This window comes from Fukomys damarensis, unplaced genomic scaffold, assembly GCF_012274545.1.
Source record: "Fukomys damarensis isolate Sample0158 unplaced genomic scaffold, DMR_v1.0_HiC HiC_scaffold_30, whole genome shotgun sequence".
NCBI lineage: Eukaryota > Metazoa > Chordata > Mammalia > Rodentia > Bathyergidae > Fukomys > Fukomys damarensis.
The window spans coordinates 2,777,634-2,790,928 of record NW_022900942.1 but is presented as its reverse complement, the minus strand read 5'-3'; the positions used below and the strand labels follow the sequence as shown (position 1 = coordinate 2,790,928).

The 13,295-nt window shown below is 35.2% G+C and overlaps 1 protein-coding gene across 1 annotated transcript; it reads left to right on the top strand.

Annotated features, from left to right (window-relative positions):
* The first annotated feature begins 4,311 nt into the window (after positions 1 to 4,311).
* LOC104859174 (olfactory receptor 7G2-like) lies at positions 4,312 to 5,259 on the top strand. The gene has a single exon (XM_010619680.2). It carries the CDS (start codon positions 4,312 to 4,314, stop codon positions 5,257 to 5,259), a length of 948 nt encoding a protein of 315 aa, XP_010617982.2.
* The last annotated feature ends 8,036 nt before the right edge of the window (positions 5,260 to 13,295 follow it).

Below are 13,295 nucleotides of genomic sequence, written 5' to 3'. Positions count from 1 at the left end.
ATCTAATGGGACAATCTGATAATTAACATTAAATAAGCAGAAGTATAAGAACAATGCATAGCAAAATAAAAATAGTTTGGCACATCAGTTGTAAATGGGACAAATATACAATATGATTCTGTTATCTGAACTTTTAAAAATACAATACCATGAAGACAATTCTTTGGAAGAGTAATACTAGAGAAATGATAATTCAGAGAGAATGATGGCTATTGATTTATTATGATTTTTTCCATGCAGAAGTAAAAATAAATTGAATTTATAAAATATTTACTAAGGGGCTTCAAATAATTTGATATTATTTCTAAAAATAAAATATCTCACAAGACATGGTGAAGTCTGTAATGTTTTAATTTTTTATTAATTAAATTTAGGTACACTTTAGGTAGACATTTTGATCACATTAGTCACTGAGAATTTGTAACTGTAAATGGTTGGTTCTTGCTTTTTTCCATTAGCCTTTCCTCTCCCTAAATCCCCTCCAACCCTCCATATTTGCAAAAACTTTGATTTTACTTTTTCCTTCTTTTCTCATTTTTTCCTCTCCTTTCTTTTCTTTCCCTAACCACCCTCTCCATAGTTCCCTTTCCTCTTTGAAACTTTTCTTGCTATTTCACAATATCAATTGTACTTTTGGTCCTTATTTAAACTTTCAGTTTATCACAACACAGAAACAATTCAGTATTTACACGTGTGTCTCATTTATTTCACTTAAAGGTATGGTCTCAAGATTATCCATTTAGGTATAAAAGTCTCTAGTTTATCATTCTTTATGGCTGAGTAGCACCCCATTTAAAAATATCTTCTTTATCCATTCACCAATTGATGAGCATTTGGCTGTTTCCAAGATTGAGGTATTACAGTGTGCCATTATAAAACATGGGGATATTTTTGTTACTTTCTTTTTCTACTTCTATTTTTGATGTTCTGTAAGTAGTGCCAAGCATATAAGATTTTCTGCAATTTCTGTCAAGTATGGATAATCCATATCAAAAATTTCCACAAATGTGGAGCTCCAAGTAAATTTAATTTATTCTCATGTGGAATTTTTTCCAGTATTTCCTAAGTTACTCCCTACTTTTGTGTAACATGTGTCTCATTTTTAAGTACTTAATGTATTTCTATTTCTACATGTCTTAGCATTTGTAGTAGTCATATGAATAGTGGAATGCTGGAATATTGACAGTAGTTTCCCAGAATACTGACACTAGTTTCCTGACCTTTTTTTTTTTTTTTTTTTTGTACTGGGGATCCAACTTGGGACCTTATGCTTGCGTGGTAAGCAGCAGTACCACTGCTAAATCCCCTGCCTCTTACTCTTTTTCTTAATCAATAATCCTGAAGGTAGTTTAATCATATACATCCTTCACTGATATTAGCATTGCTCCTGCTGAAGAATTCCTGTCTTCTCATACTATTTCCTCACTACCTTAACTGACCATTTGTTTTTTCATGGGTGGAAAGTTCCATCTTCTATTCCTTATGACATACACAGATCCACACGAACACACATACACAAATATTTTAAAAGTCAACTTAGGGATAGTTATACCTAGCACTATACAGGATGATGTTGCCTGATTTTTCATATCTTGAAATGTCTCCTTGAGGGTTTGAACCCTGAGTTTTAGAGGTGCAATTACAGAAGAAAAAATGTGTTTAATATATATACAGTGCATGCTGAAGAAAAGCACATTGTTAAAATATCACCATGCTGTACCTCAGCACACACCCATTAAGCAGTTTCCACTACACAAATGTGAACCATGCAATTGAAAATTTTTATGCATCCTAAAAGTAAGTTCTAGCAGACAAATTAAATTGAGAGCCTGTGAGTCTCATTTTACCCCAAATGAGCACTGCTGTTGTAACTGCTTCTGTCTTCCCCAGGAAATACAAAACAATGGTCACAAGAGACACTCCTATTAGGGTGCTTGAATATTTGACTCTGTTTTACTTATTCACTCTATCTTCTAGAAAGCAAGTTATTGTTTCTATTTTTATCTATTTTCATACAGCCTTTGAATTTTACTTTCACTCATTTAGCTATTACTTTTTTCTTTTTTATTCAATTATATGTTTCTAGACTCATTATGGGAATAAGTTCCCATAGGGTGGGGGCACAATGTTATCAACATGGCTATCCAGCTTCTCCTAGATTTAATAGCTATAGCAAATCACTTGTATTTCCAGAAGAGGCTCTATGAGCTTCATCTTCAAAAGTGAAGTTTTCCAATCATTTCTCACGTCCACCTGCATGGCTGTCTTCCACATGCTGCAATTCACTTAATGCATAGTTGATGGAACAGCCTGAAAGCAGGAGGTAATTTGAGGAATTATTTCATAAAGAAGCTATTTTAACTATGCAGGAAATTAACAATCATTACATAAATGTACAGATGCTATTTCTCTACTAGCAACAGTTCATCAGAAGTCTCAAGTGAGAACTCTGGAAACTAGAGGTTTCCTCAAGTGTTTGCCAAACAGTGTGTACACTTTCCAAGACCTGTCCTCATGGGTCCATGGGGCTAAAGGATAAATGGTCTCATCTATACATTGACAAATCACTCAAGTGATAGTCAGATTAGCCCAAATTAAAGACATTGAATAAGAACAGGCTCAATCCTGGGTCATGCACTGGTCCATGCCCTGTTAGGAAATGACTCACACAGCAAGGATCAAATCATCTGCTCTGTTTACAGCCAAGCAACATTCCTTACATCACCACCTGAGCTCTGCCTCCTGTGAGATCAGCAGAGTCTTTAAATTATCATAGGTGCAAAAACATACACTGTGAATTGTGCTTGCAAGGATCAAGGTGTGTGTGTGTGTGTGTGTGTGTGTGTGTGTGTGTGTGTGTGTGTGTTTGGGATCTACATGTGTGCATGTGAAGACTTAGGTGTTTGAATGCTCAGATTTTGTGTGTGGATATGAGAATCTGGGTGTGTGTATGTGAGATTCTAAGTGTGTGTATGTAAAGAACTAGGTGTGTGAGTGTCAAAATACAGGTGTGTACTCCTTAAGGGAATCTAATGCCTCATGATTTGCTTAGATGGTGATGCTGCTAATGCTGGAATATTGATGCAAATAGGGATTAAATTTAGCAGAGATGTTTGACATTGAACATATCATAATAAATCAATTGCTTGTAGGCTGATATAAAAATCCTATGAGTAAGAAGTGGGTGACATTTAAACTGCATGTGATGAGAGACTTTATGTTTTAATTCAATCCTTATTTCAGTTTGTATGAGACTTGCCTGGTATTTTATTTTCCTTACTCTGAATTATGGTAAGCTATAAAATTATATTACAATATATTCCAAAAGTGTACAGAAATGGTAATGCGTTCAATTACCCCAAGCTATGCTCCTGCCTGTCTGAAGACAAATTGTCTTCAATGAAACTGATCCTTAGTGTCAAAATGATTGAAAAGTGCTGCTCTAGAAGATAGACTTGATAAGTTCATTGTCATATTTCTTTTTCTTTTAAAGTAGTATTTATTTACAAAGAACAATCCATGTCTTATACTTTATTACAATCTCATAATTCTGAAAATAGATGAGTGGTTAATAAAGGAAATATAAATTACAAGAGAGAGAGAGAGAAGTGGAGAAAGAAAGGTATCAGAGAATGAGATGAAAATTCACATGGTTTTACAACAAGACAAAAAATATGTTGTTTTAAAACACTGTTTAAAAATCTAGAAGCATTTATAGCTAAATGGATGGACTTTGAGACCATCCACACTCTTAAGTGAAATAAATAGGATATACACATGTAAACACTGAATAGTTTCCCCTATGTGAAAAGCTAAAATTATAAATAAGGATCAAAATATATAATTGATATTGTGAAATAGGAAGAAAATGTCTAAAGAGGTATGGAGGAACAGGCTAAAGGAAAGAAGGGAAAATGAGGAATATGAGAAAAGGAAAAAATAGAAACAGAGGCTCTATAAATAGGTAAGAGTTGAGGGGGTGAAGGGAAGGCAGGGGAATGGGGAAAAATAAACCAAGGTACATCATCAAGATCATAATGATGAATATATTATGAATGTAACTATATTGATGAATGTAAATATATTATAACAATAAATTTAATTGGCAAAAGAAGCTATGGAAATATTCATTCACTCATACTATATGCTCAACATAAAATGCATATGCTCATTCACAGATCATGTATAATGCACATCCAAGAAAATACTCAAAAATTTTCTTTATATTACCTACAAAATTTACTGCAGCTTATAAATAAAATGCTTGTTTCATTTTATTTTCACCTCATCTCTTTCAGTTTCACAAAAAATATGAAATTCAAAAACCAAACAGCAGCCTCAGAATTGATTCTCCTTGGAATGACACATGACTCAGAGCTGCAGCCCCTCATCTTTTGCCTGTTCCTGTCCATGTATCTGATCACCATCCTGGGAAATCTGCTCATAATACTGACTGTAAGAGCTGACTCCAACCTCCACACCCCCATGTTCTTCTTTCTCTCCAACCTGTCCCTTAATGACATCTGTTTAAGTAGCACTACAATTCCGAAACTGCTGGTGAGCATCCAAACACAGGATCAGAAAATCACCTACACAGGTTGCCTCTCCCAGGTTAGCTTTGTGTTGATTTTTGGTGGCATGGAAAATTGTCTCCTTGCAGTAATGGCCTATGACCGCTATGTTGCCATTTGTCAGCCCCTAAGGTACCAGGTCATCTTGAGCTCTGACTTCTGTGTATTGCTACTTGTTCTTTCTCTCCTTATTAGCACTGTACATGCCCTGCTTCACACTGTGATGGCACTGAGGCTGTCCTTCTGCACAAATGTGGAAATCCCTCACTTCTTCTGTGAACTTGCTCAACTCATCAATCTTGCCTGTTCTGATACCTTTATCAATACTCTTATGGTATATTCAGCAGCAAACATATTCTTTGGTGTTCCTATTGCTGGAATTATTTTCTCTTATTCTAAAATTGTCTCCTCTGTTTTCAGAATGCACTCAGTGGGGGGAAGGTATAAAGCTTTTTCTACCTGTGGGTCTTACCTCTCTGTTGTGTTCTTATTCTATGTGACAGGTTTTGGTGTGCACTTGAGTCCTACTGTTGTTGACTCTTCCACTAAGAATGCAGTGGCTTCAGTGATGTACATTGTGATCCCTCAAATGATAAACCCCTTTATCTACAGCTTGAGGAACAGAGAAATGAAGATAGCTCTAAGGCATCTCATTAGTGGGAAGCCTTTTTTATTCTTGTGTTCATAGCTTTGAGTTTGAATGTGATAAAGTAAGAGGAACATAGGTGAGAGAGAACACCTGACTGTTAAGTCACCAAGATCTTTCAAAAGAACTGGGTAATATGGTGCCTAAACACGTTTTGACTTGCAATTCAAGCTTCTTTTAGATTCATACAATACTGTAATATTTGGCAAAAGATTTACATATCTGAATTCAGTTATGTTGCTCTAATTTCATAGGAAAACATGATTTGGGGTTTCAATTTTAGCAGTTATTTTTATATTTGTTTAAGAAAAATAATGCTAAAGTACTGGATGGAAAAGGGATAAATATGATAGTATGGGTTGATATCTGGAGATGAGCTTCTGCATGATTCTACATGATTCCATAGTTGGAATCAGTTTGTGAGTTTTAATCCATATGAAGCTAATGATCTGAACTTTCATACATATTTTATTAATTATTGAGATTTTCCCAGTAATTGGATCTTCTGAGGTCATGTTAACATCTCCCCTGTTCAGCTTCATTGTTTATATTACTTCCATATTTATAATATGTGAATGCTTTGAAGTGTTTTAAGATATTAGAGATTTTGAACTTTATCAAAGAAAATACCTTCATTTCTCTTTAGAAAAAGAAATCATAGAAAGCATTATTGTACAGTATTATGAATTCACAAAGGTGTCAATGATTAGAGGCTCATTCAGCCCTCATGATCTGGCCTCCTCTTAGCACTGCTTTCCTCACAGCCACCAGTTCCTAGGTGTAGTTTGTATTTGAAATGTTCCCAATGGCCCATGTATTAAAAACCTGTTCCCCAGTTTCTGATGCCTGAGTACTGCTGGTAACTGTAACAGTTGGAGCCAACAGGAGAAAATTAGGTCCTATGGCCATGCCCCAGCAGGTGATAGTGGGAAGCCAAATAATTGCTCCTCTCTTCTCATCTACCATGAACTAAACAGCACTGGTTCATCAACATTTGCTCCTCATCGGAATATTCAGCACAGCACTGTCTCCTACACAAAGTGACCAGCCACCCACAAAGAGCTCAAACAAAAATAAAGCATTCTTTCATTAAGTTGATTACTTCAAATACTTTTTAAAGTAATGCAAATATGACTAACACATCAGGTAGCTTCAGGGCATGCCAGGTTCAAATTCAACAAGATCCCCCATAAAGAAAGCTGAGTGCCCTTTGCCAGGTTCAGTAATAGGGCATCTCCCTATAGATAACCCAGAAGACACCTCTGTCTTAAGTTGAATGCTGGGCATTATTTATATATGGTTATATATGGTTGGCTCTGAAGATTCTAGCAAAACTGGGTGAAGTTTGTTTTTTTTGCAGCAGAAAGACTGGGTTTGGTTTTACTATGATGGTTAGGTAAAAGTGGTGAAAAAACATAAAAAAAAAACAAGGAAATATAATTGAGAGGTATACAGTAATTTTAAAAAAACTAAACTCCAGTGACATAATTTGTCCACAATATTTGATCTTTTAACCCTCAGCACATGTACACACACACACACACACACACACACAAGAATCATAAGAAAACAGTGTTTGTAGGGTTTATAATCATCCTTCCTCACATAAATAGGATATATTTTCATACCTAAAGTTCAGTAAATCTTCTTAATGCTATGAAATGGATAGGGGTGCTTTTGTTTATAGATATAATGTAAGGCTGGTATTAGTTAGAAAATTTCTATGATTTGTGCTTGCAAACCTTGTGAAATAAAGTAAACATAAATACAGGAGATAAATAAATACTATACAACTGTACTTTGCAGTAAAAAAATGAGCCATCATTAATGCCATACTTGTATCTTCTTGGTCTCTAAGTCTATGTGCTTCTGGGATCAGAATGATAGAAAAAAATGGTGGTCTAATGATGAGATATTCAGACCCCATATATTTAAAGACTATATAATTCTGTACATAAAATTCTGTCGCAATATCCCTCCCTTGTCAGGAAAAAAACTACATCTTCTAAGAGAAATGAATCTTCTTGAACAAGAGCCTCTTGATATATTTAGTCTGTCTGCATTATCTGAGGACAGACCTTCCATCTTCAATATCCAAGTGAGTTGTGAGCATTATTTTTCTTGAATTTAACAAGATAATACATTTCCCATAGCTAATGATTTAGAAACAGGGCATTGGTTTTAACAGAATTTCATCTGAGAAAATAACAATTACATGACATGCAGAACATGATGAGAGAAAAGATATTCACTCTTTACTGCTTTACTGTCAAATTTAACATCTTGATGATACATTTACAAATGCTCTCACTTTTCCTGTCGCATACACTGAGTTGGCTTATTTCCTTTTGAAAAGAAATGCACATTTCCAATACGATGGCACTACTAAAATATTTGTACTTTTAATTTAATTCTTTTTATCTTTACTAATTTTATTGGTACATTTTAGGTATACAGTACAGTTCCATTCATCACTGGGGTCTTGTACCTTTACAGGACATATGTTGGTCGTTATTTTCCCCAATTCATTTGCCCTTGCTTCACCCTTCCATTGTTTCAAAGACATTGCTTCAGTGTTTCTCCATTTTATATATTTTTCTTTTCCCTTTTTACCTTTGTCCTACTCCTCCAAATTCCTCTGCTTTTTGAAACCTTTTCTTCCTGTTACACAAAATAAATTATACATTTGACCCTTATTTACACTTTTAGATTTTCATGCCAGAGAAATTATTTGTTATTTGCACATGTGTGACTTATTAATTTCACTTAAGAATGTGGCCTATTGCCACTCCTCTTTAAACATTTTAATGAAATTGAATGGGAAGCAATATCGCCAAATTAATTCCTGAAAGAAAGTGTTACTTTGATTCTAAAACTAGGGAGAGACTAAACCAAAAGTAACAACTACAGGCCAATCTCCCTAATGAACATAGATGCAAAAATCCTCACTAAGATACTGGCAAACAGAACACAGAGAGTCATGAGGAAGATCATGTGCCCTGACTAAGTTGGATTTATCCCAGGGATGCAAGGATGCCTCAGCATACATAAAGTAATAAATGCAATACATTATATTAACAGAGTCAAGGACAAAACCATATGTTCATCTCATTAGAAGCATAAAAATCGTTTAACAAAATTCAGCACTCATTCATAAAAGACATGCAGGAAATAATAATAATGGTCTTTATCTCAAATTGATAAAGACAATTTATGAAAAACAGACAGAAAACAATGCACTAAACTAAAATGCAAGTGAATTTAAGATACAAATATTAAAACTGAAAAACTGAATTTGCTGAAAGATAAATTAGGGATTACTCTTGAAGATATCAGTGTAGGAAAAGTCTTTATGAGCAAATCCTCAGTACCACAGTAACCAGAACTAAGAAACAACAAACAGGATTTCATCTTTTAAAAAGTTTCTGAACTGTCAGTAAAATCACAAGAAGAGCTAAAAGACAACCACAATGTGGGAAAAAATTTTACCACCTGGTCTTCAGACAAAGGTCTACTATCTAGAATATATAAAGAACTAAAAAAAATGCAATCCCCCAAATATAAAGACCCAATTAAAAAGTGTGCATCTGAAATGAACAGACATTTTACTTCAGACAAAGAAGAAAAGCAACAAATAATCATATGAAAAAATGTTCAACCTCACTGATCATTCAAGAAATGCAGGAGAAAAGAACAATGAGATTCAATCTCAGCTTAGTAAGAATGGCTGCTATCAAGAAACTAACCAATAACAAATGCTGGTGGCCTGGTGGGGAGATAGGAAGAAATCTTCCTTGTTGATGGGAGTGTAGAATGGTGTAGTCACTGTGGAAATCAGTATGGAGAAACCTCAAAAAGCTAGTGTTAGAAGTCCCATTTGATCCAGCTACTGCTCTGCTGGGTATCTTCTGAAAAGAAGTAAAAGTATCATATCATAGAGTTATATGTGCACCCATGTTTATAGTGGCACAGTTTGTGATAGCTAAAATTTGGGAATAGCCCAATTGCCATGAAGTGGAGACTGGATAAATAAAGATGTGTTTTTTTTTTTCAAAATGGAGTACTATTCAGCTATAAAGAATGGGAGACTGTACAAATTCATAGCTAAGTGGATGCACATTATGACCATACTCTTAAGTGACATTAATAAGTCATACATGTGTAAATAATGAATAGTATCACAAGTATGAAAAACTAAAAGTGTAAATAAGGATCAAAATGTCTAATTGATACTGTGTGATAGGAAGAAAATATTTTTAAAAATAGGGGAAGTGGGAGGAATGGGGAAAAGTTAAGAAGGCAAAAGAAAAATATATGAGAAAAGGAAACATATGGAAACAATATATTTGTAAACAGGGAAGGGTAGATGGGACAAAGTGAGGGCTGGGGAATGAGGAAAAAATAAGAATCAAAATACATCATGTAAAGTTGCAAGATCCCAATGATGAATGCAACTGTATTGTATATCTAAAATGTACCAATAAACTTAATAAATATAAAAAATAAAACCCACAAAAAACCTCATGCTAAAATCAGGAAGAAGAACAAGATGTCCACTACCACCACTCCCCTTCAATATAGTTTTGGAAACAGCCACAGCAAGTAGACAAGAGAAAGAAATAAAAGCAATAAAGATAGTAAAACAAGAAGTTTATTAGTCATTATTTGCTGATCATGTGATACTCTACATAGAAGACCCAAAAAACTCTGCCAAAAGTCTTCTAAACTTAATTGACAGCTCCAGTAAAATTCTGGATTCAAGGTAAATACTGAAAAATCAATAGCCTTCTTTTACTCAATTAAGAGACTCTCTGAGACTGCAATTAGGGAAACAATGCCTTTCACAATATGAACCAAAAAAAATGAAATATCTAGGGATCAATCTAATGAAGGAGACAAAAGACCTCTTATACTGAAAACTGCAGTACTCTGAAAAAAAGACATAGACGAGAATATAAGAGAGTGGAAAGGCATCAGTTGCTTCTGGGTAGGAAGACTCAATATAGTGAAAAAGTCCATACTTCTTAAACTTCTAAATAGAGTCAACACAATCCCTATTGAATTTACAGCAGCATATTTCACAGAACAAGAGAAAATAATCCAAAAATTCATTTGGAACCAGAACAGAACAAGAATAACAAAAGCAACAGAGACATTGCAGGTAGTTTCACAATATTCAACTTGAAACTGTACCACAAAGTCATTGTGATAAAACAGCATGGTGTTGGCAAAGAAAAAGACCTGAGCATCAGTGGAACAGATTTGAAGGAACAACTCCTGGCATACTCAGCTACCTCATTTTTGACAAAGGAACCAACCATCCTTACTGTAGGAAAGATAGCCTGTTTAATAAATGGTGTTGAAAACACTGGATTTCGAATTGTCAAAGATTAAAACTAGACCCCTCTCTTTCATCATGCACTAAACTAAAATCCAAGTGGATTAAAGATCTAAATATTAAAACAGAAACCTTATACTTGCTGGAAGATGTAAGGAAGAACTCTTGACGATATGGGCATGGGAAAATACTTTATGAACAAATCCTCATTAGCAAGGGAACTAGCAAAAGGAATAATCAATTGGGATCTTATCTTTTCAAAAAGCTTCCTCACTATCAAAGAAAATATCAGCAGAGCTAAGAGACAATCCACAATGTATGAAAATAATTTACCAGCTGTTCATCAGATAATGGTCTACTATCTAGAATGTAAAACAAACTCAAGAGAGTCAGACCACCCAAATACAAAGAACCAATTCCAAGATGGGTATCTGAAATGAACAGACATTTCTCAGGCAAAAAATTAAAAGCATCAAATAAACGTATGAAAAAATATTCAACATTTAATTCATTTCTTCTTTTGGTGTTGTTAAAGATCTTGGTTTAGGGTGTTAGTGCTGCCATAGAGAAGAGTATATTCGGAGTATGCTAACAATAGAAATTCATGTTCACACAGTTCTGAAAGCTACAATTCCAAGGATTATATTGACAATAAGGCTAATTTTATAGTAAGTTTCCAAATGTGGCTGCTGGTGGTGGTGCATATACTCTCCATTTACCTGTAATTTCCAGCAGATACAATAATATGGAAGCTTCAAATCAAGAAGAAATGTCATATTTCAGTCTCTTGGGACTGACAGATAATTCCAAACTGCAGGCCCTTATCTTTCACCTCTTCTTATCTATACACTTGTTTGCCATCTTGGGAAACTGAGAAATTGGTGCAGTGGTGAAGAGCAGAGAAAAGGTACCTCAGTAACTTGCTGAGAATTGAACACAACTGGATGAGCCAAAAGTTGCCTCAACAAATTCATAGCAGGCTGCATATTTTGAAATGAGAAATCAGGTAAATAATTCTCAAAACTAGACTTCCAGAAATGCAAGCCCAAATATCAAAGAGATAAAACAATTTGATACTCAATCACATGGATCCCCTGGACTGGCAATAAAAGAGGATCTGGAAAAAATTATATCAGAAATTATTTATCTTTTAAGAAAAGAAATTGTGTCCATTGGGCAAGAAATTATTAACAATTCCAGAGTAAACAGATAAAAATATAGAGGAAATGAGGAATACGATAGAATTCCTGTTTGGGAAATTCATAATGCACGGAATTCATAATGCAGATACAAACAGATATCCAGGTGGTTAAAAACTCCACTGATCAGCCTTCCAGTGCTATCGCTCCAGTGCAATGAAGGTGAGATTTGGGAAGGCCACTCCAGGATCTGGTCTCCTTCCAGCCTGCTTGGACCCAATGAATGGGACCAGGTAGCTGCACCCTCCCCTGCTGACACCATCGTTCCAGCAAGGAAGGAAGGTAGCTGCGTGGGTGCCACTGAAACCTCCCACCAGATCTCCTGATTTTTCCACTCCTTGGACCCACTCTGCAGAGGCATAGGTGGTCATAAAGGGTATTTTTCTGAGCTCCCAACTTTGAACATCTTTAAGGAAAAGGTAGGGGAATCCTGTAGTAGAACTCTGTGGAGTTCAACCATTCAGGAGTTCAGGGAACTCAATCTGGGCCTTGTGGCCCGAGGCAAGTCTGCATTGTGGGGGTCTGCCACTGGCTAGCTGAGGTCAGGGAACTTGGTTATTCACATGGCTGCACATGTTGTATATTATGGCAGTAGAGATATAGTCTGAAATAGGCCCTTCAAATTCATTTTTTCTTTCTTTTCCTCATTCCATTCTGCAAATTCTTTCTTTTTTCTGTCCTCTTTTTCCAACTCAGTCTCCACCATATTATCCCTCATCTACCATTCTGTTCCTGCTCTTGCCTAACTCAGATTTCTTCTTTTATCATTTTTTCTTTTTTCTTTAGGTTATTTTCTTCTCTCATTTTACCTCACTCAAGGGTCAATAGTTTCAAGGAAAAGAGAGCTCCTATTACTGTTAAGGGGATATATTCTTGTCCTTATACTTGGGCACTGTCTATCCCTTTTGAATTTAACAATTTCCTAAAGATTCTGCAGTCAATCTATGTCCTCACGCTTCACTTGAAACCTTCACCAGTTCCTTTACTTATCTACCCCACTCATCCTAACTCTGTCTAAGCCCCCATCCTAAATGGTAAATATGCTATATTGAAAATTTCATTCACTGCAAACATATTTTGGGCTGCTTCTTGATTTTAATTTAATTCACATGGTTTAAAGGTGATAGACTAATGACTACCACAAGGGGTCATCAATTTGCAAGTTGTGCTTGATACTATTGTGTTGCTTGATTGTATCGATTAGGATAAAGGATTGTGATGGATTTAAGATGTTTTCTCTGATGTTATGAAAAATGAGAATGTCTATGAGTCATTAGAGACTCAAAAGCTAAAGCACAACTATATCAGGAAGATTTAAGTAATAACCCAGAAATAAAACCAACAATAGCCCAAAAACAAAAATAGAAATGAGAAAACACTTCAGTAAGATACAAAGACAGACTTCCAGTTCACTAATGGCAAACAGTAGGGCAAAGGAGGATGACAAGGCTGATAGTGAACCACAAGGACACCCTGAAATCAAAGCACAGGAAGTAACAAAACTCATCAAGTAGGCTCTAGAAAAATTCAAAAGAGAAATA

Coding starts and splice junctions, on each gene's coding strand:
- LOC104859174 (XM_010619680.2), top strand. CDS start 4,312: ATGAAATTCAAAAACCAAACAGCAGCCTCAGAATTGATTCTCCTTGGA.